The sequence below is a fragment of the Podarcis filfolensis genome (assembly GCF_964270895.1).
Source record: "Podarcis filfolensis genome assembly, chromosome: 9".
NCBI lineage: Eukaryota > Metazoa > Chordata > Lepidosauria > Squamata > Lacertidae > Podarcis > Podarcis filfolensis.
The window spans coordinates 67,825,134-67,841,910 of record NC_139610.1 but is presented as its reverse complement, the minus strand read 5'-3'; the positions used below and the strand labels follow the sequence as shown (position 1 = coordinate 67,841,910).

The following is a 16,777-nucleotide window of genomic DNA, read 5'->3' as shown; positions in this document are numbered from 1 at the left end:
AGTGGAGCTGAAAGCTGCCAGGTTATATAACTCAGAATTCCTCCCTATTCCTCCTCCTTCATTTAGACCTCTCCTTTATTCCCTCATTTATCTCTCTCCTGGTATGCCCCGCAGAGGACCTTAAGGTCCATGAATAAGTTTAGAGGTCCTGGGCTCTAAGGAAGTCAGATCATCCTCCACCAGGGCCAGGTCCTTCTCTGCGATGGCTCCGACCTGGTGGAATGCTCTGTTCCACGAGACTAGGGCCCTGCAGGATTTCACTTCCTTCCACAGGGCCTGTAAGACAGAGCTATTTCACCTGGCTTTCAACTTGAACTTAGCCTGATCTTTTATTCCCCTTCCTTCCCTCCCCCTCCCCTTTTTATGAAGATTACCCGCTCTGGGATCCCACAGCTAATTCTCCCCTGGTCTCCTCGCTGCCCAAATAGAACTAATTTAGCCAGCTAGCCCTGGTGATCATCTAATGTTTATTGGATGGATTTTCCTCCTGAATTGATTTTTGAAGTCTGAATTTATTGTTATTCACATTTTATACTGTATTTTATGCTGTTTTTGTTGCATCAATTAAGTGTTTTAAATTTGTTGTTAGCCACCCTGAGCCCGGTTTTCTGAACCGGGAAGGGTGGGGTATAAATAAAAACGTACAGTGGTACCTCAGGTTACATACGCTTCAGGTTACATACTCTGCTAACCTAGAAATATTACCTCGGGTTAAGAACTTTGCTTCAGGATAAGAACAGAAATCGTGCTCCGGTGGCGCGGCAGCAGCAGGAGGGCCCATTAGCTAAAGTGGTGCTTCAGGTTAAGAACAGTTTCAGGTTAAGAACAGACCTCCAGAACAAATTAAGTACTTAACCCAAGGTACCACTGTATTATTATTTATTATGGAACCTGAGGCGGTGTTTGCTGTTTGAGAAGGTCTCCCATCCAAACACTGACCAGACCCAGACCTGCTTAGCTTCAGTAAGTCAGTGGCCTCATGTTCCTTTGGATCATACCCTGGGACAAAAGATTTGATTTATTACATTTCTACGCCGCTTTCATTTCCAATGAATCCCAAAGTGGCTTGCAAACAATGAACAACGGTAACATGGTGGAACAGAATGGAACGTCACAGACACAGCATAAACCACATAGAATAATTCGTAGCTCAGTTGGCGGAGCACGGGACTCTTAATTTTTGTTTTCTCACCCAAGGCTCTCAACTCTCACCCACTCATACCACACCCCTTGTTTCAAGTTTAGGTGCTTGCTCATACTGCTGCTTCGTACACTGGGGGTGGGGGAGAGAGAGACCTTTCCAGCCCATGGCCTGCATTTCCTCACAAGGAACCGTACAGGGCCTGCTAGAAGGGTCACAGGTAAAAGAGAAGGGGGCAAAGGGTTCTGCTCTTCCATTTGCATAGCAGCCCACATTACATCCGTGCAAAAGTCTAGAGCTCTTACATGTACACACAGGAACCTCTTCATCCATCCATCCATCCATCCATTCAGTAAGCAAGCAAGCAGAATTCTCAAAAGTTCAAGGACTTGTGCCCGGCAGAAGCACTCCAGAAGAGTGAGGATCAGGGCTGGTGAGGGGGGTGGCCTGGGATGAGTCCCAGGGGCCAGACAGAGGACCCCCAGGGGTTCTCAACCCCTGACCTACACCGACAGATACATATACTGTACACATGTACAGTCATACCTCGGGTTACAGATGCTTCAGGTTGCGTTTTTTCAGGTTACGGACCGTCGAAACCTGGAAGTACCGGAACGGGTTACTTCCGGGTTTTGGCGGTCACTCATGCGCAGAAGCGCTAAATTGCGCTTTGCGCATTGTTTGCGCATAAGCGCCGAATTGCAACCCGCACATGCACAGACGCGCTGCTGTGGACACTGCGGGTTGTGAACATGCATCCCGCACGGATCACGTTTGCAACCCGAGAGTCCACGGTATTTTGTATAAGAGCTTAGCAACATACACTGACACAAGTTTAATACCGGTACTTGTCTAGCTCTTGCCCTAAAAGTTCAAAGTACCGCTCAGGTATTAGATTACAGACTTTTACAACAACTCTGGAATGGCGAGTTGTTCTGATGCTAAATAAAAGAAGGCCGACAGAAAGTACCTGTCATCCAGGAGTATCTCTCGACAGGAGAGAGATGTGCAAGAACATAAGAGACCCGCTGGATCAGGCCAGTGGCCACCTATTCCTGCATCCTGTTCTCAGAGTGGGAAACCCATAAGTAGGACCAAGTAGAACTTCATATTGTTTTACATGAACTGCTTAGAGGCTATTTTGATTAAGCAGTATATAAATCTTGTTACTTAAACAAACTCTCTCCCTCTAAATATCTGGCTGGGGCCCCTTTTCCGCCTGTGAAATTACTTCATGCGTTTCCTTCTAAGTATTCTATTTGGCATTTACGATTCCCCTCCCTGACTCCTAGATTAATTACTGTGTACATTACCTCTCTTCCCAAACCACTGCCGAGCATTTCCCAGTTCTCTGCTCATCTCATGCTTTTAAGTGCAAACCTCTATGAGAAACCTCTCTGTTTCTGCATAATAAACTATGACACCTCAGTTAACAAATCATGTGACTTTTAATCTCAGGGTCCTGGGTTCGAGTCTCATTTGGGCAAAAGATTCCTGCACCTCGGGGTCCCTTCCACCTCTACGATTCAGTGTTTCTTCTCTCATAATGGCAGTGAGTTCATGGCAGTGAGGAAAGCTGATCAAGACTCCCCCGCTTCAGAGTTCACACTGGTAACCACCAAACTATGCCAGATCTACAGAACGGAACTATGTTATGTGAACATACTGCCTCTGAGGATGTGCCGAGTGCCGTTCGCTCACCACCAAGTACCCTAACGCTCAGGGGCAATTCACACATGTATGTCAATCAACCACAAGGTCATAAAAAGGAGCTATCACAGCTTAACCACTAGGGCCAAGATCAGGCATAGGCAAACTCCAGCCCTCCAGATGTTTAGGACTACAATTCCCATCATCCCTAGCTAACAGGACCAGTGGTCAGGGATGATGGGAACTGTAGTCCCGAACATCTGGAGGGCCGGAGTTTGCCTATGCCTGGCCAAGATCCGTCAAGAGCATCTGGCACAGCTTTGAACATAGAACTTTTTCAGAGCCGTAAGTTCACACCATTACCTGCCAGTCATTAAGTGTTGGGCAACTGTGACGAAAAACCAAGGAAGGCACATGTTGTGCAACCCAAGTGGCGTTAGCTTTGAGGAGCAGGGATTCCATCACAGAAATACTGGCTTCCAAGAGCTGACTGATTTAATTTATGCCATGTATAAGGGGAAGGAGCTGCTGTCGCAACAAAGGGAGAAACAAGGCTTGTGATGAAAATGCAAAGATCTATTCCTGAGTTGTGTTGCTTTCCTTGTGCCATCGTTTTATACATGAGGGCAGTTTAATAAGAATTAAGAAGCTTGAAAAAAATGTTTAAAAGTACTCCCCCCCCCAAAAAAAAACCACAAGGTCCTTTTTGTTGGGAATAACTCAGACGGAAATTCCCAGATGTTGGAAAAGGTTATTTATGTATGCCACTATCGCGGCTCCTATTTTGTTAGCTCAAAAACGGAAAACGAGCAAAGTCCCAACTAAAGAAGATTGGCAACTTAAACTGATGGAATGTGGGCAGCTTGCGGACCTAACATATAGAATTAGTGAACAGGAAGAACACACGTTTAAAGAAGATTGGAAAATGTTTATTGAATATATGGAGGAAAATTGTGTTTATTTGAAAACATGGGCAGCATTACGATAAATTCAACAGTGTGAATAAGTTTTGATGGATATAATAATGGACTACTGAATGGTTTAGTTTATATAAAATACGCAGGGATTTATCTTGCGCAAAATGAAGTGAAGTCATTGATATTTTAAGTTTGGTTAAATTTATGTTTGACAATTTAGAATATACACTTAATTTAAAAATTAAACTAAAAAAAGAAAGCAAAGCAACTGCACAACTTGGGTAGGTGTTGATTCCCTGTCCTCTCTTTCCTTCTATTTTACAGTGAACTTTTCAATACCCCTCAATGAACACCTTAATTTCTGCAAGTGATAAATACAAACAGCATCCACGTTTAACGGGAAGTCATGTGTTCCCCCGCGTATTGTCTTCTCCCATAATTATTGCCTGCAAATAATTATTATTTTTTAAATCCCCTGGAGATGGTGCCGTATGTTTGATGGGAAGGGATGGTGAGAAAAAGTTCTGTCCCGAGAGTGACGAAGTACCAAAGAGAGACAAACATGGGAGGGAATTTTAAAGGGCGCGTTTTGTTTTTGTTTTTAAAAATACAGCAGGTCAAAGCTTACACAGAACAATCCCCAGATAAGCCTTCAGACGATCTCTCCCCACCCCCACCCCAACCACCTGAGCGCAACCCTAAGGCCCCAACCCTCCTTCAAGCGTAACGTGTGAATGCGAGCAGTTGCGCGCCGAGGCCATGCCCGCTCCTCACCTGTCGGACTTGCAGCTCCACGGCTTTCTGCAAGACGCGGGCCACGAGCAGGGCGACGCTGGCGATGAGCAGGGTCATGGACAGCACGCCCACCGTGCCCAGGCAGAGCTTCCTCATGGCGGCGAGAGGGGCGAGCGAGAGAGCGAGCGGCTAGGCCGGGCCGAGGGCGCTGCGTAAATGCGCCGGGCGGAGAAGGCGAGCGAGCGAGCTCCGCGCCCTTCCCACTGGGCGCTCCCAGCCCAGGGCCGACCAGGCGCTGCCTCCCGGCCAAGCGCCTCCCTCGGCCCGAGAAGGCGGAGGGAAAGAAGCCGGGTCCTGAGGGGCGGCGGAGGCGGCTGTTTTGGGGCGGAGCGACGCGCTTCGGTTTCGGTTTCCCGAAAAGGCGCACGACCCAGCGAGGCCACCCAGGTCCCCAAGGCGCACCGGCTGCTGCGCCTGCCCGGGATGAGCTCAGCGCTGGGCGAGGCGGTCAGCTGGTAGGGAAGCCCAGAAGCGGCCTGGGTGTTGCTCCTTGGCTGTTCACCTCCGGCCAGGCCTCGCGACTTGCTTTCCCCATCCAAGGAAAACACTGGCCGGATTAGTCACGCAATTTCTTCCGCTATCTGCGCTGCCGGCGACGGCCTGCACTTTCCCTTCCACACAAACGCGGGGATCGCCTCGTGTTTTGTTTCTTTGCAGAGCCCTGATTTTCAGTTTTGGCAGGTTGATCTTTTGCAGATTCTTCACGCTTGCTGGCAATCTCCCAAGTGGGGAGAGACGCTGGTTGCGCTCAATAATAATAATAGTAATAATAATTTATTATTTATACAGTGGTACCTCGGGTTACATACGCTTCAGGTTACAGACTCCGCTAACCCAGAAATAGTGCTTCAGGTTAAGACCTTGCTTCAGGATGAGGACAGAAATCGTGCTCCGGTGGCACGGCGGCAGCAGGAGGCCCCATTAGCTAAAGTGCTTCAGGTTAAGAACAGTTTCAGGTTAAGTACAGACCTCCGGAATGAATTAAGTACCGGTACTTAACCCAAGGTACCACTGTACTCTCTGCTTGAGAGTCCCATGCACTGCAAGAAGATCAAACCTATCCATTCTGAAGGAAATCAGTCCTGAGTGCTCACTGGAAGGACAGATCCTGAAGCTGAGGCTCCAATATTTTGGCCACCTGATGAGAAGAGAAGACTCCCTGGAAAGGACCCGGATGTTGGGAAAGATGGAGGGCACAAGGAGAAGGAGACGACAGAGGACGAGATGGCTGGACAGTGTTCTCGATGCTACCAGCATGAGTTTGACCAAACTGCGGGAGGCAGTGGAAGACAGGAGTGCCTGGCGTGCTCTGGTCCATGGGGTCACAAAGAGTCGGACACGACTAAATAACTAAACAACAACATTTATACCCTGCCCATCTGTCTGGGCTTCCCCAGCCACTCTGGGTGGCTTCCAACAAAATATTAAAATACAGTACTCAAGTCCTGCATGCGAGCTTCCCGCAGAAACACCTGGTTGGCCACTGTGAGAACAGGGTACTTCCAGTGCCGGATTTACGTATAAATTAAACAAGCTATAGCTTAGGGCCCCACTCTCTTGGGCCCCCCAAAAAAATTTAAAGGGGAAGAAACAACAATGTACATTTCTAAAATATAAGATAAAAAACAAATAAAATAAAACCTACATACAGCGACTGTGTTTTGTGTTGTGTAGGCTCTTATTTGTTATGTGCCAATGGCTTTAGATACCTATTAGGTCCATAAATTACCATATGGCATATATTCAACACAAAAAAACTGTGACAATTTGTTGTTGACAAAGGACAGCTGGACATATAAAGGGCCCCATTATTTTCAGTAGCTTAGGGCCTCATCAAACCTAAATCCGGCCCTGGTACTGGACTGTTGTTATTTCATAGAATCACTGCATGGTAGAGTTGGAAGGGATCCCGAGGGTCATCTAGTCCTACCCCCTGAAATGCAGGAATCTCGGCTAATGGCCATCCAACCTCTGCTTAAAAACCTCCAAGGAAGGAGAGTCCACAAGGGAGACCTTTCAAACAGCTCTTACGGTCAGAAAGTTCTGCCTTATGCCAAGTTTGAATCTCCTTTCTAATAACTTGAAGCCATTGGTTTGGGCCTACCCTCCAGAGCAGGAGAAAACAAGCTTGTTCCATCTTCCATGTGACAGCCCTTAAAATATTTTAAAATGCAATATTTGAATATTATAAATGGTGACCCTGCACCATAGGGTCCCAGGGTTGGTTGAAACTATTACAATACAATGTTAATATTCAAAATATTCAAAAACCATGTTACACAATCTTAAAAGCAGCTTATTCAACATAAAATTAAAAATAAGGTGGGCCTCTGGCCTGATCCAGCAGGCTTTTCTTGTGTTGTTTATAGAACAGGTATTTGCAGATCTGTCAACACGAGTGGGGCACCACCAAAAAGATCTCACCAGCTGATTGTAGGGTCCAGGATGGTTTGCTGTTGAGGAAGGAACCCTATTAGGCAGTCCTGTGATTATTCCTCTGGGTTTTGAAACAAACCAAAAGGCAGACATTTGGGTGATGAGAATGTTGGAGGAAGCAGAGGCAAGGGCTTTTTGCTTTCTGACATTTCCCCACTCAGACCCCACCCGACATTCGATGCTTTCCCACTCGTGAAGGAAGTGATACAAGAACAGATCAATGTAAGCTTGTAGGAAAGCATTGTCAAGACCTGGGAGAAACATTCCACCGCCTCTTTGCGTATCAAAGCCATTCTTCCCCGTTGTGAAGGAAAAAAGAAACTGAGCTAGCTCTTTTCTGGAAACCATACAAAATTTCCCCAAATTGCTGTGGCCTTGTCATATCTCCTGTTCAAAGGGTGTCTGTCTTGCCTCACCCTGTCTCTTGAACATATGTATCAGTATCTGTTATTGTTGCAGATCGTAAACTTTCAGGCAAGGAAGTTGAAATATACTCAGAGTCGAGTGTGGATTTCATGCTCTTTATTCAGCTCATAGTAGTGAGGAATGCCAGTTCCCCCGAAATGTCTGCTTTATATACATTATTCACACAATGGGCCCCACATGATTGGCTAATTCCGGGATTCTCCTGTAGGCCAATCAGGTTGCGGATTCACTTCCACCTGGAGTTGGATTGGGTGACTCCTGTGGACCAATCAGACTGCTGCATTCTGAATCCTATTGTTCTAGGACCAATCAGACTGCTGCATTCTGGATCCTACTCAACTCAGTACATAACAGAAGTGGAAGACTGCTGTGTCCTCTACAGCCATTAAAATACCCCCAAACAGATGTAAATTATCTTTCTAGTAGCAGAAATGGAGCCAAATGGCTGAATGCAATGGTAGTCCTAGGCAGGGCTAAGAGATAATAGCGAGAAAATATATGGCCTGTCTTTTTAGGGTATATGAGCTGATATACAAAAATAGGACAGCCACGATCAATAAATTACCTGTCTGTTGTTTATTGATGAAGCATTAATGGTTACAGAGTAGATTTAAAGATCATTACACGGGACAGAGATGGGGGAGGTAGGAGGAGGAAATAAGCCAAACCATCTTCCTGCTGATTTGTTTTCTATCCATCTCCCTGCTGTTTGTTTTCCATCCTGAAAAATACGCATCTTTTAAATGTTTAAATGATTTGTTGTCAGAATGCACTGCAGACCTGGAGTCAGAAAGAAGCAGGAAACCATTAGACTTGCATGTTATGTTTTAATACTATTTTCTTATAGCCTACGCGGCAGTGAAATGTCTCTTGTTACTTTCCGAAAATCTCCTGTTATGTATTTCCCTAAGACTGCCATCATGCAGGAGGCTGCTGGGCTGCTAAGAAGTGTCGCAGAGAACTACAAGCTTAAGGCAGGGGTCAGCAAACATTTCCAGCAGGGGGCCGGTTCACTGTCCCTCAGACCTTGTGGGAGGCCGGACTATATTTTTTGGGGGGGAATGAACAAATTCCTATGCCCCACAAATAACCCAGAGATGCATTTTAAATAAAAGCACACATTCTACTCATGTAAAAACACGCTGGTTCCCAGACCGTCCGTGGGCCGGATTTAGAAGGTGATTGGGCCAGATCCGGCCCCCGGGCCTTAGTTTGCTTAAGGGATAGCCTTCTGAGAGCTGCCAGGCTATCACAGCAGCACTAGAAGGTGGTTCTCTATTACTATAAATTCTCTATTACTCTTAATTATCATTAACGAATAATCCTCCTCATAGTCTTTCTTGCAATATTTCAAATAATCATCCTTACAAAACTTCTTGCAGCCCTACTAGCATTATCTGTTCATTACAATTACTTTTCAAATAGTTCGTAAATTTACTCCAGTCTTCTAAGAATCTCTGGTCCAGCAGGTTTCGAATCCTTCCTGTTAATTTATCCAGTTCTGCATAGTCCATCAATTTCATACGCCATTCCTCTTTCGTCGGTAATTGTTCTTGCTTCCATTTTTTGTCTGCCAATAATATTCTTGCTGCCATCATTGCGCATATAAACAACTTACAATCCTGTAAGTTGGACAAGTTGGCAGAGGACAAGTGGTGGGTTGTGGGAGAGCAGGACAGAGCAGCCACAACCTGTCGCGACTGTTCTTGTGTGGTGTGCCTGGACACACCTGTTCGTGCCTTCATCCTCCTCCTCCTCAAAAGAATATAAGAAGAAGAGCTTGTTGGATCAGGGCAGTGGCTCATCTAGTCCAGCACTGTGTTCTCACCGTGGCCTCCCAGATGCCTGTGGGAAACCCATAGTAGAAAAAAGACAGTCACAGAACCGAGAAATTGCACAAAACAAATGAAATACTGTGAAAATCCCTGAAACGATAAGTAATCAACTAGAAATATTATCTTTATGGAAATAAACTAAAGGAAAAAATTAGAAAAACCTAAAATTTAACTAAGCCTTAACTGGATGCCAGCTACAAACCTCGTTTCACTGAACTATTCAGTTTCCTCAGAAGAAAATAGAAATATCATAAACCTTAAATGACCAAAATTCAAAAAAGGGGGTAGAACTCCCAAAAAATCTGAAGTATTATAATCCTAGCTCAGCCTAGGTGAAGCAAAGCGCAGTAATAAAGGATTGAGGACTCAAAGATACAGTTTCTAATCCTGAATTTACAAAAAAGTTTTGAAAAACTAAATGGCAAGTTTTAGACACAGCCCGACTTAAAGTAAGCAAAGCACAGTAATAAAGAGTTGAGGACTCAGCTGTAAAAATTCTAATGTTGCCTTTACCAAAAGGTTTATAAAACCTAAATGGCACAAATTCAAAGAAAGGAATACACAATAAGCTGTTTTAGATTTTAAACAAACTCAAGAACTGGGCTGAGACGCTCCCTTGGTCTAGATGTTACTGCTAGTGTTAAAGAAACCCACAAGCAAGATTCAAGAACAAGAGCGATCTCCCCTAGCATGGCTTATAGCAACTGGCATTCAGAAGCATTGCTGCCTTCAACTGTGGAGGCAGAGCATGGCCATCATAGCTGCTAGCCATCAATAGTCCTCTCCTCTGTGACCCTCGTGGTCATAGTCCGGTGCTCCCAACCATGGCTAAGTTCAGCAGAGGGAGAAGCCAGCCAACCAGCCAAGTCTCAGGTGAGGTACTTGCCTGGAGGCAGAGTCCATATACAATGTCAAGTCCAGTCCTAAGGTCAGGAGTTTCTCAGTTCATGTATAAAACCGTCTATCAAAAACTTCACTCTTGTGGCCTATCCCCACAACACCTACTCACTATGGGCCCTACTAAAGCATGGGCCCTACTAAAGCAAACAGTCTAATTGGTCAACGTCTAAAAGATATTGAGGGACGAGGGTGGCGCTGTGGGTTAAACCACAGAACCTAGGACTTGCCAATCAGAAGGTCGGTGGTTCGAATCCCCGCGACGGGGTGAGCTCCTGTTGCTCGGTCCCTGCTCCTGCCAAGCTAGCAGTTCTAAAGCACGTCAAAGTGCAAGTAGATAAATAGGTACCACTCTGGCGGGAAGGTAAACGACGTTTTCGTGCGCTGCTCTGGTTTGCCAGAAGTGGCTTAGTCATGCTGGCCACATGACCCGGAAGCTGTACGCCGGCTCCCTCGGCCAACAAAGCGAGATGAGCGCTGCAACCCCAGAGTCGGTCACGACTGGACCTAATGGTCAGGGGTCCCTTTACCTTTACCTTTTAAAAGATATTGAGCGTCAGAACAAGCTGGCCACTATAAGGAAATTCTGCCCTTGGTATGTTCATTTTCCACCTCTCCATTTTGATTCTCTGGCCCCCATATCTGCACAAACTTATTATCCCTAAATACAGACGTGCTTTTACACTTGCAAGACTGGATGTTTTGCCATCTGCGGTACTTGAGGGTCGATTCCAAAAGATCCCGCCTGAGAAACGTCTTTGCCCCTGTGGAGATGGTAGCACCGAAACAGCGGCACACGTCCTCCTGTCTTGTACTCTCTACAAAGACCTAAGGAACGAGATTATCACCCCACTCGTACTAACCATAACAGGGCACTCAACCACTGCCACAGTGTCCTTTCTTCTATCAGATCAAAATGCGCAGATAACAGCAAAGGTTGCTAGGTTCATAGCAGGGGCAATCAGAATAAGGGCTACTAACTGACTGCTGATTCAGGACTTTAAATTGTGCTCTTATATCAAATTTCCTTTTCTGCATATACTGTAATGTTTTACTGTTGCTATGGGCCCTGGCTAATGTGAATAAAGTTTTTTTTAAAAAATAATTTTTATTAATAATATAACAAATTAAGATAACTTATCATCTTCATCATTTCCCCCCCAATTCCCCCCCAAAAAACCCTCCCCCGCAAGACTTCCTCTCTCTGATTTTTTAACATATGTTGTTCTCTGCTTATTGTAAAATTATGAAAATCCTTAAATTGTTTATCTGTTATATTAACAGTCAATAAATTTGTGTATGTTTATTTAAAACCTGCCAAGGAGTCCAATTCATTTTGTTGTTGTTTTAAGTAGTTTGTAAAAAGTTTGCATTCTTCTTTAAAGTCACAGTTGTCCTTGTCTCGCAGTTTATATGTCAATTTCGCCAGTTCTGCACAATCCATCAATTTCTCTTGCCACTGTTCTTTTGTCGGGGTTTCCTAATTCTTCCATCCTTGTGCTATGAAGACTCTTGCCGCCGTTGCCGCGTACATAAATAAATTCTTTATTTTCCTTGGCAGGTCTTTTCCTACAATCCCTAACAAAAATGCCAAATGCGAATAAAGTTTTATCAGCTATCTCAGTTCACATAGTCAGACGATCTGGGGGTCAAGAAAGCTGAGGGTCCAAGGTCACGAGAACCAAGAAGCAGCAAGGAAGCACAAATGTTGTTTCCAGCAACTGACTGAGACTGGAAACCCTGCTTAAGAAAGCTGGAGCTAGCCAGTTCTCCTCAGGAGCAAGAAGGCTGATCAGCAGGAGGTGGAATCACATCACCTTCTGCTCCTTCAGGCTGCTGCTCAACAGGTGAAGCTGACTCCTGGCCCATGACACCCATGGGAGAAGCTCTATGGGGAGGGGGCGAGAGGCTTGGTGAGTTCCAATGGGCACTGGGGGATTTGGTGGGGGAGTTGGGGTTGGCACTCCTTTGCCCCTCTGCCATGTATGGGGGGCAAAGCAAAAGATGGAGGAGGATGGCAAAAGGTCAACCGGATCAGGGCAGGGTTTGCAACCCTCCCCGTGCTTTCAAAGCAATGTTGGGATTTGGGCAACCCACCTGCCAATCAAGCGACACTGAAGTTATGTTAAATGGTAGACCTGTGGGTTGCCCCTCCTGGCTGTCAAGCTTGGCCTATGGGGTGGGAGCCAAAACGTGTTCCCCACCCCTGGTCTAATGGGCCAGCAGTGTGTGGGGTTTGGCGGGGTGTGACAAGGGATGGGGGATTGCTTTGGGGGCAGGAGTGCTGAGCGATTTGTGCAGGGGTGGCACCCCTGAGTTTAAGAATAAAATTCAATGTGACATATTATTATTTTAAGTCTTAAGTACTGTCTATGTTAAGACTTAAAAAAAAAGTACTGTCTCTGTTAGGGACGCGGGTGGCGCTGTGGGTTAAACCACAGAGCCTAGGACTTGCCGATCAGAAGGTCGCAGTTCGAATCCCCACGACGGGATGAGCTCCCGTTGCTCGGTCCCTGCTCCTGCCAACCTAGCAGTTCGAAAGCACGTCAAAGTGCAAGTAGATAAATAGGTACTGTTCCAGCGGGAAGGTAAACGGCGTATGCTGGAAGCTGTATGCTGGCTCCCTCGGCCAATAAAGCGAAATGAGCGCCGCAACCCCAGAGTCAGCCACGACTGGACCTAATGGTCAGGGCTCCCTTTACCATTAGCTTTTACTGTCTCTGTTGTTGCTGCCTCGGGGGATCCCGAATATTCAGGCAGGGCTGGCAACTCATCAGTGCAAGCATGCCGAATCATAGAATCATAGAATTGGAAGGGAACCTGAGGGTCATCTAGTCTAACCTCCTGCAGTGCAGGAATATCAACTAAATCATCCATGACAGATGACTAAAAAGGTAAAGGACCCCTGACAGTGAAGTCCAGTCACGAACGACTCTGGGGTTGCGGAGCTCATCTCGCTTTATTGGCCGAGGCAGCTGACGTTTATTCGCAGACAGTTTTTCCGGGTCATGTGGCCAGCATGACTAAGCTACTTCTGGTGAACCAGAGCAGCGCACAGAAACACCGTTTACCTTCCCGCCGGAGCGGTACCTATTTATCTACTTGCACTTTGACGTGCTTTTGAACTGCTAGGTGGGCAGGAGCAGGGACCGAGCAACGGGAGCTCACCCCGTTGCGGGGATTCGAACCGCTGACCTTCTGATCGGCAAGCCAAAGAGGCTCAGTGGTTTAGACCACAGCGCCACCCGCGTCCCAACAGATGACTGTCCAACCTCAAAAAACTCCAGGGAAGGAGAGTCTACCACCTCCCAAGATGTCCCAATGCTAGGAAAAGCCCACCTCACCAATGGAGCTGACATTCCCTTCCAATAGGGCACTCAAGAAGGATGAAGGCAGCATGGGATAATTTTATATGTGCATGCCGCACCTGTTCTCAGTCGTCGCCATAAATCCTGTCTGGATAGTAATTTTGCTCAACATAATTGTTCAGCACTAGGATAAGCTCCCCTAATAAACATTCTCAGATTAGCAGAACCAAAACGACTTATGTCTTGATTTTTTTCTTTTGAAATAAAAGGCCTTTACATTGCCATTTTTTAGCGTGTTGCTTCCCACGCCTAACTCACCCTTGCAACCGCTGCATGAAATAAGTAGACCCAGACACTAGTGTGCATTTTTCATTGGATGTATGTTCCACTAAGTTTGATGCACCTTGCTGGCAAGTGAACCTTTCCAGGCTTGCCGACTTATTTCGTGTTGCAGCCTGGGAGAGTCGCTCTTTAATATGTGGGTGAGATTGCTGGCAGCCACAAACCTATATCTGAAGGCGCGACGTTAGAGATTTTATTCACAAACATGTATCCACATGCCATACCCATGCTCTAACTGCAGTGTGAAAAGGGTGTGTGCAAGTCTCTTCATTTTTTAAAATTGTTGTTTCGATGAGGCACAGATAGAATAGATAATGAGCTCAGCATATTTGTGAAGAGATGAAAATATCACAGGCGTGCCTTGTGCTCAACTCAGCCTCTAAACAAGAAAAGCAAACACTGATGTAAAGCTTGTAGGTTTCCCATAGGCATCTGGTTGGTCACTATGAGACCAGAATGCTGAACTAGGTAGGCCTTTGGTAGGATCCAGCATGGCTCTTATACAGGCAACACTTACGTGCACAACCACATACCGTATTTTTCGCTCTATAGGACGCACTTTTTCCCCTCAAAAAATTAAGGGGAAATGTGTGTGCGTCCTATGGAGTGAATGCAGGCTCCTTGGCTTCAGCGACAGCAACGCGAAGCCTCCGAAGCACAGAGGGACCCCTCTCGCTCTCCAGGCTTCATGGATATCCGCCAGAAGCCTTCGGAGTGCAGCGCGAGTTCCCGCTGCGCTCCGCAGGCTTCAGGTTCCTTTTGCTGAAGCCAGGAGAGCAAGACTCTCCTGGCTTCAGCAGAGAAGGAGAGCTGCGCAGCGCCCCTTCAGCCAAGCGGGAGGATAAATGGAAGGGGCTCCGCTTCTCCTGCCACTTTGCTGAAGGGGCGCTGAGCAGAGAGGGGGAGATTTTTTTTTCTTGTTCTCCCCCTCTAAAACAAGGTGCATCCTATGGTCAGGTGCGTCCTATAGAGCGAAAAATACGGTATTTGCACAGCACCGGGAAATAATAAAATAATTTGATTCAAAGCTGGAAATGACGCGAGAGCAAGAGAGCTAGAGAGTCCTCGTTGTTTGCAAGGAGATCTGCCCCGGAGCTCAAAGAGGATATCAGTGAAGGTGGAGGAAGCCCCAAAGAGACCAGAGGCACAGCGGGACTTTGTTTACGCTGCTCAGCCTCCCCGCTTAACAGCTGGTGTGTGGGTAGCTCAGCAGCTGCTTCCCTGTACATCCTCCAGCCTCCTGCTGGCCCCAGAGCTTCAATTCTAGTTGTGGATATTTTTGGAGACAGCATTTTTGGTATGTATTGGAGAATGGCAAAGAGGGCCTTTAAAGGGTGTTTAGAGGGTGCTCCCCACTTTATGCAATGTCACCTACGCGTGCGGGCCTGGAACACAGGGGATGCCTATATTCTTAATTTATAATATCATGCTTAAGACTAGGAGCTATGAAGTACCTAAGCCAAATAATATCTCAGCCACTTTTATTAGGTGGTTTTAGACGAGCCTCTCTCTTTGTTGCCTCAGCCTCACCATCTGCCACGTGTGTCCTGTCCCTTTTAATATTATTGCTGCCAACGACTTATTTGTCTACTTACAGCATTTATACCCCATTGTTTGGACAAAAAGCGGCATGCAGAAATCGGTATTTAGACAGTCCCTGCACTCCGTCTTACAGTCTAAAAAGATGTGACACACAAAGAAAAAGGAATGGGAGGGAGGAAGAAAAAGTAAACTCGAGCACACATGCTTAAAGCTGCCGTTCTTATAACACAGTTGAGAGCAGCAATTATTTGTGGCTGGTAGTGGAACCATTTTCACAAAGGGGAACATTATTGAGAAGACAAAGGCCTGGCTCAGAGGCTGTTTTCATAGCCACTAACTGGCCTCGCTGTCTTAAAGGTAAAAGTAAAGGTACCCCTGACCATTAGGTCCAGTCGCGGACGACTCTGGGGTTGGGGCACTTATCTCGCTCTATAGGCCGAGGGAGCCGGCATTTGTCCACAAAGAGCTTCCGGGTCATGTGGCCAGCATGGCTAATCCACAGCAGCACACGGAAACACTGTTTACCTTCCCGCCGGAACGGTACCTATTTACTTGCACTTTGACATGCTTTCAAACTGCTAGGTTGGCAGGAGCAGGGACCGAGCAACGGGAGCTCACCTCGTGGCGGGGATTCAAACCGCCGACCTTCTGATCAGCAATCCCTAGGCTCTGTGGTTTAACCCACAGCACCACCTGTGTCCCTGTCTTATGCTAGTCCAAAGGGGGCAAAGAAAACCACAGAGAAATCTTAGTCATCTTTATTTAGAAGTTCCAGCTGAGTTTTGTGTGACTTAATTCTGTATGTAATAATGTATGTAATAACGCAGTCTTAGTGCGTTAGATTCAAGGGTCAGCAAACCAGATGTGCAGGGGAAACTCCTTAATGATACTTTCTATAAAAACCCCTCCCTTTTCACCTGTCATTTGCATTATTTCACTGTTAACACCTACAGGCAACTTCTAGTTGCGAAACTGGCAGCTCAAGTATATCAGCCTGAGCAGCGTACAATAATACAGAGTAGAAGAACCTGTTAGCAGATGAGATATGGAATTATTTCAGCATCAGTTGAAGAGCATACATGCATAATCAGGCCTCTCTGTAGGTTACCATTCTACAGCAACACAAGAAAACTACAATCCAGAATGTGGTATTGGGTATAGTATCCATCTATCTAAGAATATACATCAAGGTGCAAAATATGCTTGATAATATGTGGGTAATGCTTGCTAAACTCTCAGACACCACAGGGATAGTGGAACAAGATTTCCAGTTTTGTCCTGCACAACTCCTTGTCCTGTATAAGACATTACAAATTGCAGACCGCATTATGCAAAGTAAGTGAAATGTCAAAAATGTGCATAACTGACAGGAGCAAGCCAGCAGTAAATCACACCAAGCAAGTTGGAGTTAACTCTTTATGAGCAAAACAGGACCTGCACAGGAGTGTCAGGCCTAATGAGCACAGCGGCTCAGGTCTTGCCTCAGCG

General features: G+C 46.2%; 1 protein-coding gene and 1 long non-coding RNA gene across 3 annotated transcripts in view; both read right to left on the bottom strand.

Annotated features, from left to right (window-relative positions):
* The window catches only part of SCARB2 (scavenger receptor class B member 2), a 38,468-nt gene extending 33,541 nt beyond the window's left edge, over positions 1-4,927 (bottom strand). The window contains exon 1 of one of the 2 annotated variants that reach the window (XM_083571498.1): positions 4,483-4,927. In XM_083571498.1, the coding sequence (XP_083427624.1) occupies positions 4,483-4,599 (117 nt within the window). In that variant the 5' untranslated portion in view covers positions 4,600-4,927. The remainder of the gene's footprint in view (positions 1-4,482) is intronic. The other variant, XM_083571499.1, reaches the window with a different exon arrangement.
* Positions 4,928-7,922: 2,995 nt separating this feature from the next.
* The window catches only part of LOC310742539, a 44,040-nt gene continuing 35,185 nt past the window's right edge, over positions 7,923-16,777 (bottom strand). Inside the window, exon 3 of the long non-coding RNA XR_014538530.1 lies at positions 7,923-8,145. This is a non-coding gene — a long non-coding RNA (uncharacterized lncRNA). The remainder of the gene's footprint in view (positions 8,146-16,777) is intronic.